The sequence below is a fragment of the Phoxinus phoxinus genome, assembly GCF_949152265.1.
Source record: "Phoxinus phoxinus genome assembly, chromosome: 4".
NCBI classification, from domain to species: Eukaryota; Metazoa; Chordata; class Actinopteri; order Cypriniformes; family Leuciscidae; genus Phoxinus; species Phoxinus phoxinus.
The window spans coordinates 29,678,851-29,692,208 of record NC_136879.1 but is presented as its reverse complement, the minus strand read 5'-3'; the positions used below and the strand labels follow the sequence as shown (position 1 = coordinate 29,692,208).

General features: G+C 36.6%; 1 protein-coding gene across 1 annotated transcript in view; it reads left to right on the top strand.

The window, feature by feature from the left end:
* Nucleotides 1–13,358, top strand: part of grik4 (glutamate receptor, ionotropic, kainate 4) — a 321,677-nt gene that overhangs the window by 187,238 nt on the left and 121,081 nt on the right. The window contains exon 4 of the mRNA XM_079610819.1: nt 8,473–8,637. Coding sequence (XP_079466945.1) covers nt 8,473–8,637 — 165 coding nt within the window. The remainder of the gene's footprint in view (nt 1–8,472; nt 8,638–13,358) is intronic.

The following is a 13,358-nucleotide window of genomic DNA, read 5'->3' as shown; positions in this document are numbered from 1 at the left end:
CACTATACTGTATTTTACCTTTTTTTCTTTCTTTTAAAAAATATTTTTTAAGGAGTACTGCATGTCATACCACAGAACATGCCAACTTCATGCCACAACATGCCATTAGGATTCAGTGAGGCTGTTTTCTCACCTAGGCCACCAGGATCACCACCAGGCCTCTAAAATGCCATTTTAACCCTACACAAAATTGCCGTCTAGTCTACAGGCTCATCAGTCAACACTCTACAGTCTCTGTCTGAGCTCAATGGCCCGTGCGCTTTTACGTTAATAGACCAACATCACTTTAGAGTCCTCATGCAGTTTTCCTGTCATCCCTGCATCACATTGCCTCGCTTTTTTGTGGCTCTGGCCTTCTCCCATCTATGTGTGAAATGAAACGTAAGCGCGGCATTTCCACTATAAACACCCTTCTCGCACAGCGTAGTCGGGTATTGGCATCCGATTTTGTCTGTTGTTTTATGCTGGTCTGGAATCATCAGCTGGAGTCTCTGTAGCCGTGAGAGTGTGGGGGTAGGTGTGATTCTGCATTAAACGCTAGAAAAAGGTCTTCATGGTAATGATGTAGTATGTGTGTGCTTGTTTTTGGTGATATTACGGTGCCGCTGTGTGCAGGCAAAATAACAAATCCATAGGTCAGACATAAACTCCAGAGAGGCTATTACTGAAACCTGATCTTTAGTGGATGTGCAACCAATCAAATTTAGTCCACTGCAATTCTCCATCACACTCTCCATGTGAAAAAAAAAGATGAGGGGGGACGATTTGGTGCTTAGCTTTGATAATGCTCTATATGGAGTGCACTTTCCGTGCAATGTAGCAGGGATTTGTATGCTTAGCCTTCGGTTTACTGTAGGCAAGATAAGGACAGAGAGCAGAAAATGAGAGGCCGTGTAAGTCTTCATCGTTAGTCTGGGCATGCTGCTATCGCCTGACATGTTTTGCACACTTCATCGCAGGAGGGAATGTCATGACCAAGGAAGGGAACAATCTTTAATTATTGTGATTCGTGTTATTCAGAAAAACACAGGTGAGAATGAGGACAAGCATTAATAAAAATAGGTTGGAGAAGTGATTGTGTTAGTAAAGGATATGTACAGGTTCTGTACATCGACAACAAACGCAAAAACAAAACAAAAAACAATACTTTCTACTCTATCATATGGTCACTATCTCTTTTTACACTACCAAGACCTCCTGGGGAGTTGGGAAGTTATAACTTTTAACAGGTGCGTTCAAGTCACTTTGGTTGGAGCAAGATGGTGATGTACCTTTTCTACAAAAAAAAATCAGCAAATATTTTTAACTTTAGAACACACTTAAATCCAATTCTTGCCAAAAATCCTTATTGACCGACCACTATTTTGGTCGATTATAATGTTAGTAGCTTTAATAAGCCCTCTAAATGGGAATTCAAGTTAGACCTTAAGAAAATAAAAAATACAATTTTAATTCTAGGTCAAAAAAGTCAAACTCAAAGAGCACTTAATCTAATGTATTGTTTCTAATAATCATGCATTCTCTGTTCTATATAGAACCTTAATGGGTTCTGACAGGCACTTCATATATAGAACCTTTTAGGGGTTCTGTCATAGGATCATTTTATCGTTTTTTTAATTAATTTTGTTCATTTTTTATTCTAATTCAATTGTATGAATTAAACACCTGATAAATATACTTTATCACAAACAAAATTAAATACCCTGTTAAACATGAAAGTATTATGTAATAAGACATTTTTCCTTATACAATAGAATCTTTTTGGCATAAAGTCAAGATAACATGGTTCTATTATATAGAACCCCATTGAACCTTTTTTTTTCTTCTAAAGGCTGATTCACACTGCACCGAAAGACGCCGACCTACGCAGACAGTTATCAGATTACAGTACGTCACTTCTCAGACATTCAACAACCCGACAAACGCAGATTCAACATGTTCTGTTGGAGAAAACAAGACACCGACTGGTTAAAACACTGATCCAACAATGTATTTGTTATGTATTTGTTTATCTTCTTAAACACAAATAAAGTATGGCAGGACTTAATTTTGTCCATCGGGAATTGATTGGATCATTGGATGGCTGTGGTTTGCTATGGACAGGTTGACAGGTTGTCCCGCCCTCGCGCCAGTAAACATGTCCTCAAAGAAGAGAAAATATGTTATATTGCAATATTCCATAATAATAATAATAATTTCATGGCGACTTTAAAGCAATGTTAACTTATATATAAATAATACAGAATTCACTGTTTAGAGCAGGTAGAAAGGTGGGACAAAGTGTCAAGGGATAGAGCACAGGCAGATCCTGGGCATTGTGTGTATCTCCTTATCCTCTATAGTGATAAAGGGATAAAAACAGGCAACTGAAGATGTAAACAATTATCCCTGCACACGCATCCCAAGGGCTGCACTCCAATGGCAGGCTGGATGAGCAATTGGTGCCATTAATACCATCATTATTCCCCTGTCTCTAATGGCCTCCCTTAGTGAACACACACACACACACACACACACACACACACACACACACAGCTAAACGCAGATTCCAGTGAAAGCACAAACACACTCAGACACACAGATTACCCGGTCATGATCAATGAGAAAGAAACTTTCTCACCCTTTTCCTCCTCATTTATCATTTATCTGAAAAACCTCTAGTGTATGCCATGCTCTACTACAGTAATAGCCACATACAACTTAAAAACATGAATTGCAGATTCTTTCACAGCTGAAATGTTAGAGCCCGGGTGTCAGTATAAAGTCTTATGCCTGCAACTGCGAGTCTGTGGCCCAGCAAATGTTAAATAATGCAGACTGCACACGGCAGCCCAGTTATTCCACATTTAGCTTAAGTGAACATTGAAATAGATGCTGCACTTTTATACATTTGGGTGAAATAATTATTTAAAGAAAGAACATTTAAATCAAGACCTAAATATTTAACAATTGGGATTTTATTCTACAAGCACTTTTATGTGCCAGGGGTTGATTTTATTAAAACAGATTTGAACTTATTCTTGTTTTATTATGTAAAACTCTTAATAATCTAAACATTTCAGTATTATGTGAAAGTGATTTATATACATTTCTACAACTTATCAAGGATGTATATGCATTATTAGTGTACTTGGTTACCAAAGAAACAGGAATGTCAGTAAAGTCCATACTTGAGATGAAATATGAGTGTAAAGAAAATATTAGAAAAAAGTCGAAATGAATATCACAGAATATTTTAGTTGCGAGTTATTCCCTATCAAGCTGTATTCATGACATTTACATTACATTGTAATGCTTGTTTTAATAAAAAATGTGAACATATGCATTTGATTTAATCACATACATGCAAATAATTTCACACGTTTTTTTTTAATAAAGATTGGAAATGTAATCGAAATGTCGGAACCGGTTTAACTCATGTTTTATGAAAGGTACTCCTACATTTGCTTTTTTTTGCGGTTGTGCTATTTGCAGTTTCAGTAGTTTATTGGCCACACGTCGCTCTAAAACATGTCGTGTTTGAAACCAATTCATTTTAATTACACATTTGCCACGTGTAATTTCTCTAATTCGCTTGCCAATTTGACAACACAGCGTCCTATTAAAAGGTGTAAAAATGACTTTTTTCCACAGACACAAAAAGACAAGTGACTGAGGTCCATAAAGCAATCAGTGTTTTGATTTACTGGGACCTTACGCCCTTCAGCGATGGATTCTGTCTTCAACGGCTTGCCCAGGAGCTTCGCTAATTACCGTCATTGCTGAAATTAGACAAGACTTGCTTTGGCGAAAATAAAAATTTAATTAGAACCCGTAATTAAAAGTTGATTTACGTGACAGATCATTCCCATTCAAATATAGATGATATATCCGTTTCAAAAGCCTCAGTGCAGAGAAGATCCATACAGAATAGCATGTGAACGAGGCTTTCATCAGCCTATTTTTATACAAACAATCAGGCCTTTCCAGATGGAGAGGAATGCGGACCATTAAACATTATTGATAACCTTGAAATCACTTTTGTCCCAGCTTAATAGCAAACTGAATTTAAATCAGATTTAAAAATATCCTGCTGATCTTTCATGTAAAGGAATGGAGAGGTGGAATACTAATATCTAGTTTATTCTCATCAGTGACAAGGGTAAAAGGCCAGTCAATAATAAAGTCAAACAACCTTCGAAAGCATTTTAAGACTCACTATTCATTATTTGACAGTTCAGATCCCTCTTTAAAACCGTGATGTTGGCCTCTGAAGTGCTTTATCTCCCTGTTCTTTACTTTTGCTGTAGTTGCTTCAGTCTCTGTGGGATGAAGTGAAGAGCAGATCTGAGTAGTTCAAATCTGATGCGTGGATTCTAGGGCTGTCGGTGTTAATGTAATGAATTAGTTATGTCATTTCATACAGTTGATTGGTAACGGACATCAAGCAGAGCAACAATTAACTGCATTTTTTAGCATATAGAAGATTCAAGACAGTTTTTGTCTCTTATTTATAGCATATGATAGGTCTATAGTTAAGAAATATCACACAAGTAACGAGCACAGTATCTCACGAGTGCTGTTTTTGTCCCGGCTAGCACGAGTGCAAATGTGATAGTTTTATATTATAAGAAGTTAAAATTGCGTTAGGATTTAGACACAATATTTTCTGTTTGTGCTCAATTTTGCCAACGAAAATATTACATGTAAAGCCAGAGCAGAACGATTGTGCATCTCTGAGTTACACAACAGTGTTTTATTTCTGAATGAATCTGCATTTTGAGAATCAATGGGGTGAACCAATGATTTAGCCCATTCATAAAGAGAGCTATTCCCCTGAATGAATCAGCCTTTTGAACGAATCATTTAGACATTTACCGCCACCTACTGGTTGTTTTAGTTTCTTATTTAGAGTACCTCTTCAGTACTTCTGTAAGTTTATAACTTCTGTAAGTTCCATCGTTATCAACATAGTTCAACGAGTTTCCCAAACCATAATTTCTAACAGAAATGTGCAAACAGCATCACAAAGTTGTGTGATTGGAAGTCTTCTGTACAAAACCATGCACTTAAAATCCAGCATATACTAGCAATACCTCCTATAGACACATTGTGTACAACATCAAGCGTTTTTATGTTTGGGTAAAGTTAATGAGTGTGCTTTAATGTCATTAATGTTGACAGTTTATTTAATGATAATCAGTCTTGTATAATAGCTGTATAAATGTCACAATCAAGACTGCTGCTTTGATGCTCTTCAAGCCTCATTTGGATCTAGCGTTTTAAAGGGAAAAGCATATTAAATGGCAGTTAGTGCGCTTAAAGGTGATGCAATAGTCCATTTTATCTGCATTCAGTCACTCTGGTTGATTAAGTGTGTGATGGTGCTTATTTAATAGGCACTTGAACAGTGGACGACCCATTTGAGTGATGAGTTCTTCTCTCCTCACAGTACCTCCATCCTCCATGGCTGGTCTGTTTAGCCTACTGTTAGCCAACGGTCCCGCGAGAGCAGCAGCACAAGGTGATTTTGAGAGTTTAGTAGTTTTATTATGGTGGCAATGTAGTGTTGAGCGGGCCTTTGGGACATACTATAAACCCCCATGTATTGTAACATCTAATGGTTTGTTTTAGTGTTTCTATAGCCTGCAGGATACGTTGTGGTTTTGTGAGCTACACAGGTTAATAGGTAGGTAGAGGAAATATAGTGTAAGAGAATCAATCTTAAGAGACAGTACACATTAATCTGACCTGCGTCAAATCAAATGATCTTGCGTAATTTACCAATGAAATAAAGGCCAGAAAACTCCTAAAGCTAATGGCATTTAAGAGCTGTGGTGTTTATGTGAGGTTTGAATCCAGCCTGCGCTATATGCAATTGTCCAATCTCCATTTTCTGTCTTGCTTCATTTACCATATCAAATAAAGGTCAAAACACACAAACGTTTCTGTCTTTTAGGAACTGGGGTGCTTTTTGTGGCTACAGGTTTGAATTGATTGACCATATCCAGTCATATCCAGTTTTCCAATCTTTAACGTTGCAATTTCTTGATCGTTTCATTTACTTTCAAATAAAAGTCCAGAAGCATATGTCATTTAGCTGAGGTGCTTAAAGATTTCAGTCTGGTCGGCGCCATAATTTATTTCATAATCTTTTACACTGCATAGCTTCACTTATCTATCATTAAAAGGCCAAAAAGCCCAAAAAGTTTCTGCTATTTTTTGAGTTGTGGTGCTCATATTGGAAAAACAGGTTTGAGTCTGACCTGCAACATTTCAGATTCCCCAATTGTTTGTTTAATTTTCTGTCTGTCTTTACTTACCTCCAAAAAGGTAATATAAAAAAATATATACATTTACACATACAATTGAATTTAAACACACATTGCTGCACATGCATTTCTGGATAGTATCAAGATGCGCTAAGGCAAGGACAGTGCTGGTCATACCATAACCGTCAGCTCTGGTATCCATGTACATTACACAATACGTTTCATGGCCCGGCACGCGCTGCTGCTCACCATCGATTCCTCTAAAAGGGTCACCAGCTGAGCCAAGACGGGAAGATTGAATAGAACCTCGGCTGCAGCGGACCTCCACACTGCTCCGAGTCTCATACCGCAGTGCCTTTAAAATGTCATTGCCCCGCAACAGATCTCCCACTCTGATATTTTTACCCTGCGCTAGGATTCCATTTAGCTCTGGCAATTCCAGTTTCTTGCTTTGACATCTACATTTGTGACCGCGGATTGGGGACAAGAACAGAACCCCAGGGCTCAGCGAGGGGCCAGTGTTTCCATTTGGCGCTCTTTGTTGTGAGATTTAGGGGTAAATGCTGGGAGAATTGCCCAGTTTGAGCTTTCTCCACTTGTGCTGTGGGAAACAGCCTTTTGCTATTGGCTGTGACAGAGAAGAGGGGGTGTGGGAAGATGATTTAGCTTGGTGTTGGAGATGGACAGTCTTCTGTATGGGCCAGTTCTGAAATTACCGTACCATCTTTTCTTGCAATAATTTTTTTGGAGGATGTCTATTTTAATGCAAATGAAGGTATGCTGTAGTAATGCATTTCCCGTGGACATTCACCGTGACAGGTATTACGGATGGGAAAACGTCTGTAATAAATGCGGCTTTGCCCCTAAGGTAACAGCGCATTAATTGATAAATAAGTTTTTTTGTAAATAGCCCCTGTGAGTTTGTGGGAAAGACAAAAAATATATGTTTTCTCCTCGCAGAATGCATTAGCTTAAATTGGACCCCTGTATATAGTAATTTAATTGCTTTTTACCCAAAAGCACATTAAAATTGCAGTGTGTGTCTTAACTGCCATCACTGCTCTGCCGCAAGCGAATACGTTTAATCTCATTTACAACATACTGCGGATCTCCATTTACCATCTCTAAACAAACATCTCGATATTTATGGCAGTCTTAAGTGGATTGTTATTTATAATGCCATTTTTAATAGGAAGACTCTCACGGCTGATTCGGTCTTGTTTGAATTAAATCATTAAAGCATTCTGAATCACAGAAGTTTCATTTATGCATTATGAAATTTCTTTTTGTTTTCTTTATGATTGTACAGTCAAATAATAATAGGTGTGTGCTTACTTCCACTGGAATATTTAGCAATATCTTTTCTAGCATACTGTTCTTGTCAGGGTTTGACAACTGGCATTAAAAAAATCTTGCACAGTTCAGTCATGTCACAAAATCAGAGTCACTGAAGAGCTAATTATGTGATGGTGGCAAAATAAACCATTTCAATATGCCAGCCTGACAGAAATAACACAAGGATAGTTTCAAAATAGGTTGACATTCATCAAAAATGACACACACTCACCTATAGTTGTGTTGATGTGATGTCAGGGGCTTGCATAAAGCTTTCTTTCTGCAGTTTTGTATAAAAAGCAGGATTTCTGTTATTAAACCGGTGTCAGACATTATTAGGCTTTACTCGCGTCAAATATTACGGGGATAAAAATGTAAATGGTATTTGCTTTACATACTGTAGATTTTAATATCTGAGCGTCAGATTCTGGCTGTGGCATATATTGTTGCTAAGCTTTAAGTCAACTCACCATGGACTAGTCTAATTCAAAGCAGATTGAACATATGTGGGCGTACATACAATAACAGCCCTAGTGACTATAAACATAGTGCAAGGATATTGTCTCTTTACTTTGCAACATTCTGATAGAGTCCTTCTATATGCTGCACAAGTAAAACAGATACAGTATATGGAGCACTTGTGTCGGTCTCGTAACAAACCTGTCAAAGAACAGCATTAATCTCGTGAATGCGCTTTTAATATGCGCACAAGACGACCCCGACACTCTTGTTTCTATATTCCCATGATTCCTCATTGTGTTGAATGATTTCTGTTGCTTCTTGAGGATTTCTTAATCTCTTTTGTCACAGTTCTGATTGTCAGAATATTATTGTCAGCTTTTCTCACTTTCTGGGTCTTTCTCTGTCTCCTTGAACTATTTCCCAGCTGCCATTCTTGATGACCCAATGGAGTGTAGCCGCGGGGAGCGATTGGCCATCACTCTGGCGAAAGAAAGCATCAACCGTTCCAGCAACCGCTCCACCACAGGCAAACTGGAGGTGGACATCTTTGAGCTGCTCCGAGACAGTGAATACGAGACAGGAGAAACTAGTGAGTATTCAAATATATTATAACATTTCAGAGGTAGTTTGACATTCAGTGTAATTTTCATACATTACATCTAAAGAAATGTATAATATTTTAATATATTATATATCTAAGAGTTTTATTTTATTTGTTTTTTATATATATTTTTATATTACAGTATATATTCAATTAAATAATATATTAAATGGTGCTTGTTTGAGACATAAACATTGCATTTCTACAGATGAACAGGACAGTATTTGTCGATCAATGCTGTTAACCTCATAAATATTCAAATAAGAACATTAACCCAGGTTTACAAGTGTACAGTGTCAAATCTCACAACCTTGCAGAGCAGAATTAATTACTAGCCCAGAATAAAGAATGAATAGTGGGAAATAATGGTGGGCGATATGGCAAAAATATCATATGATATGCATGTGTGTCAGTACATTAAATCTAATACATTAAATATTCGGTCTTAAAGTGACAGCTCCCTAATAAACCTGCTGCCGTCTGTGTCATTAATGACTGAATTGACTGAATAACTCCAGTAGCTTGAATAAGAATCAAGTGAGGTCTACACTAGTAGTATGTGTTATTTTTTACATCTGTTACTATTAAATACACCTTCTGTAGCTGAAAAATTAAAGGACTGTTTATTTTAATTGTACCTTATATTGTCCTATTATTTGTCATTTGCATTTTTGTTCTTATTTTTAATAACAAAAAGTAAAATAAAATAAGTGAAAAAAGATTGGCCTAACTTTGGCCTAAATGGTCTGTCATTGTTTTTATTTGTTATTTTATAACCTTGTAATTGTAATTTTTAAAATAGGGGAAATAGTTTGGCTGTATTGCTCAGTGACTTGCAAAATAGTCTTAAAATACAACATTTAAAATAATTGTGATAATATCGTGGATGGTGATCTTGCCTGAAAAAAAATTGTGATAATATACTGACACTCATCTGAACTATTTACATTCACTTAAGATATAAATGACTGTTTATGTAAACCTTGTGTGTATCTGGCAGCGCAAGCGCAATAAGACACGAAAGAGAACTTCAGTACTTGCATGCTGTGTGACAGGCTTTTAGTGTGTGTGTGCTTCCTCATGCTCAGAAAAGTGTGTGAATAAAAACGTTAAACCTACCCTACCTACTCCTGCGTTGCTAAACATGTGATATGAATGTGTGTCACGTTGTAGCATATTTTGGACAAAGCGTATGTCATAGCAGCACAATACTACAAATTATTTTCCAAAGCAGATCATGGAGGCAATTTAATCATTCATGATCATTTTTTTTTGGGATAGTTCACCCAAAAATGAAAATCCTGTCATCACTTACTCGCCCTCATGTCATTTCAAACCTGTATGACTTTCTTTCTTCTGTGTAAAGTCAATGGAATCAAACTCAACTGATTTTGTATCCTCAATATGTCCTGAGTAAGGGGGAAAAAGCCCTGAAGAATCCCATTAGGGGAAAGTTCCGAAAAAGTAATCCGTGATCAACTCAGTCATTTTCAATGGTGATATCTAAAGGTTAGATTTTTTTACCCTATTCATGTGAGAAAAATAATGAATAGGCGTATGAATAGGATATATTTGGGTCTTTTTCTGAACTTTCCCCTAATGTAATTCTTCGGGGGCTTCTTTTTTTTCCTTACTCAAGACATATTGAGGATACAAAATCAGTTGAGTTTGATTCTGTTGCAATTTGTTCACCCTTTTTTCCTAAAACGCCTGGACTAAGTGTTGTCTGGACCCCAACATTCTTCAAAATATCTTCTTTTGTGTTATGTTGAAGAAAGAAAGTCCCTCAGGTTTGAATCCTAACGAGGGTGAGCAAATTATGACAGAATTTCCGATTTTGGGTGAACTATCCCTTTAACCAATTGAATTCAGGAGCATAATATAAATATACTAGGAAGTGTGATGTAGCCTTTTCTTATTCCATGCATTTGTTTTACTTTAGTTTGAACATTTTTCCGATGCTATTTGGCTTTAACTTTCACTGCTGTCCTTTAGCTTCACAACGTGAATAATGATCCCTTAACTGCGGGGTTTTATTCAGAGGTTGCAGGTGTTATAATGATTCACAGGTAGAGGCAAATTGTGAAATAATTGTGTCCTCGCGACTGGAGGGCATTCCTCCAACAAAAAACATGCACTGAATACTTACTAAAAGAGCAAAACTTTGTTTTGTATTTACTTGTGAGCACATCTCTGATGTATTGTTTTCTTGTATATCTTATAAAGAAATTTTTTTTTTTTTTAACTTTTATAATTGCCTTGTAAGTGCCTGTATACAGTTAATGCGTAATCAGTGTGTCTATCAGTTTCATCTCTCCATATGTGCTTGGCTGGTAGCAGATGATGTTTTTTTTTTTTTTTAAAGGGACCATTATGTGATGGCAATTAAATTAACCTGTCATACTCATGATGCTTTCTGAGTCAATAGGTATCCAGGCATTTATTAGAGCAATTTTTTGTTTCCTTGGTTACAGGGAGGTCACTCTCAAAGGCCAGCAAATACTCCATAAATAAATTAACACATTAGAAGACGGTTTTGTCAGACATATTTTATTTACACAATTAAACTCCAATAAGAATTGATGTTCATTTTGAATTGAACATATAATAACAATAATTGAACAATAATTTGAATTGCTTGCTTATTTGCCAAATGTGTTTACCAGTACTTGATTAGTGACCTAGAAATTTGAAAGCAGAATCTAAAATATGCTTAATTTTCATAATATTTTTCAATTTAATTTTACATCAGAACAACATTTATTTTGGTTTTACATTTTTGAAAAAATTATTTATTTCAATTTTCAGCATTAGGAGAAATTTAGCTTGAATTTCCTTTTGCTTTAATGACTGCAGCAAGCAAGGTGCATGAACTCTATAAACCTGATGATTATATGATCCACCATGATTTGAGATGATCAATGTCACATGATCAAAGTCAAAATGTATCTTATTTGATTAGTGACCTAGAAATTGTGCGGAATCTCAAACATACTTTATTCATTATAAAACACAACATTTTGTTTAAAATTTTATTTCCTGGTTTAAATTCCATTTTGAATCTCGGCTCAGACTTTTGAGCTTCACTCTGCCTTTAAAATTGAAACCGTCAGTCAGCGGGTTTCAAACGAGTAGTGCTTTTACTTTAACAGCTGCCAGTCAATCTCTGTGTGCTTTTCTTACACTGAGGCCCTAAATTTAATAATGCTTCCCTTCTGAATCCTGAATCAAATATGGTTAGAGAGAACAAAATAGAGTTGCTCACTCACAGAGGGATATTAAACATGAATGAGGTTCATTGTTGTCAATGAAAGTATACGGCACTAAAGTCAGGAGAAGACGAGCTGTAAATTAAACAATCAGTGCTGTTGAAACAGGATGAAGAGCCACTTCTGGTTTCCCTGCATGGGCGTATGAGGCCGCACCATTAAAACACCCCTCCTGATAGATATAAACAGCTGTCTCTCTCTCTCTTAGGTTGCACAAACCTGCTAATTCAGCATTGTAATAGCTTGCAGAATGCAGGATTGAACTAGAAACGGATCAGTGACACTCCCAGGAAGGGAGAAATGTCACGCCGCCACTACCTGCCCTACTATACTCACGTCTGAAATCGCTGAAGCCTGCATCTTCCCACATCCCACATTGTGTGTGGTCTGCATACTAATATGTGTGATCTGAAGTGAACAGAGACGTACACAAACCAACCACAATCTATGGTGCTTACTCAATCCTCAATCCACATGGATTCATTGTCCTTTTCCAGACCAGCCGTGCAGGAGGGTCATGCCAAAAGATTCAACTCTAGTCAGTCATAACTGTGAATCACCTGACCCTCCTGACTCATAGTACACACTAGGGTTAATAACTACTTGCCTCATGATCTGTTCATGCAAGACAATAGAACAGATGTGCGTTGCTCAGATGGCTGTAAATTAGATTAAGATGGCAATGTTAACTAACTAAGTTACATAATGCCGCATTTTGTTTCCAAAGACTTTTCAGAACAACCAGGACTTTTGCACAGGTGTCTGTGTTTAATAGTCAGACACAACAATCCATGGCGCTTTTCTCGATGTCTCTAGATTATCAGTAAATGATGGAGAAAGTGCTTCTTAATGCATAATTTATGCAATCAAATCTAGATGGGGCTTTTAAAAGAAACATCTAAGTTAATAAAAAAAATACATATTTTAATGGAGTTTATTAACCAGTGAAGCTCAAGCTTTGTTATTTGATATTTCATCATATTTCCTTCAAATATGATTTATTTTGATAAGTTCCAATTTTACAAAACAAAGAAATTATGAAACAAAATGACCAATATGTCAGGTTCTGGAGAACGTGATCATCAGGTTTTACACTAATTTGTTGAGGTCATGAAGCTCAAGTTCATTTTCAATGAAATATTATGCTGATAATGTAATTTGTGAACAAAAAACAAAAAAAACTCTATTGAACAACTATTGAACACCACTATAGTGTATGTATAAATAATTTTAACAGAGGTAAGTTATTTGGAGTTTTGTGTAGGAGCCGTATTTTTATTAGTAGGCGTTTGACACAGTCAACCATCAAGTATTTCTGACCAAGTTACAACCGAAGCTGCTAAATCCTATCTCCATTGTATGATTTTTTTTTCTCATATCGAATACTGCTTCACAGTCTGGTCATTTGCTGGTGTCACTGCACTAAAACCCATTGATCAA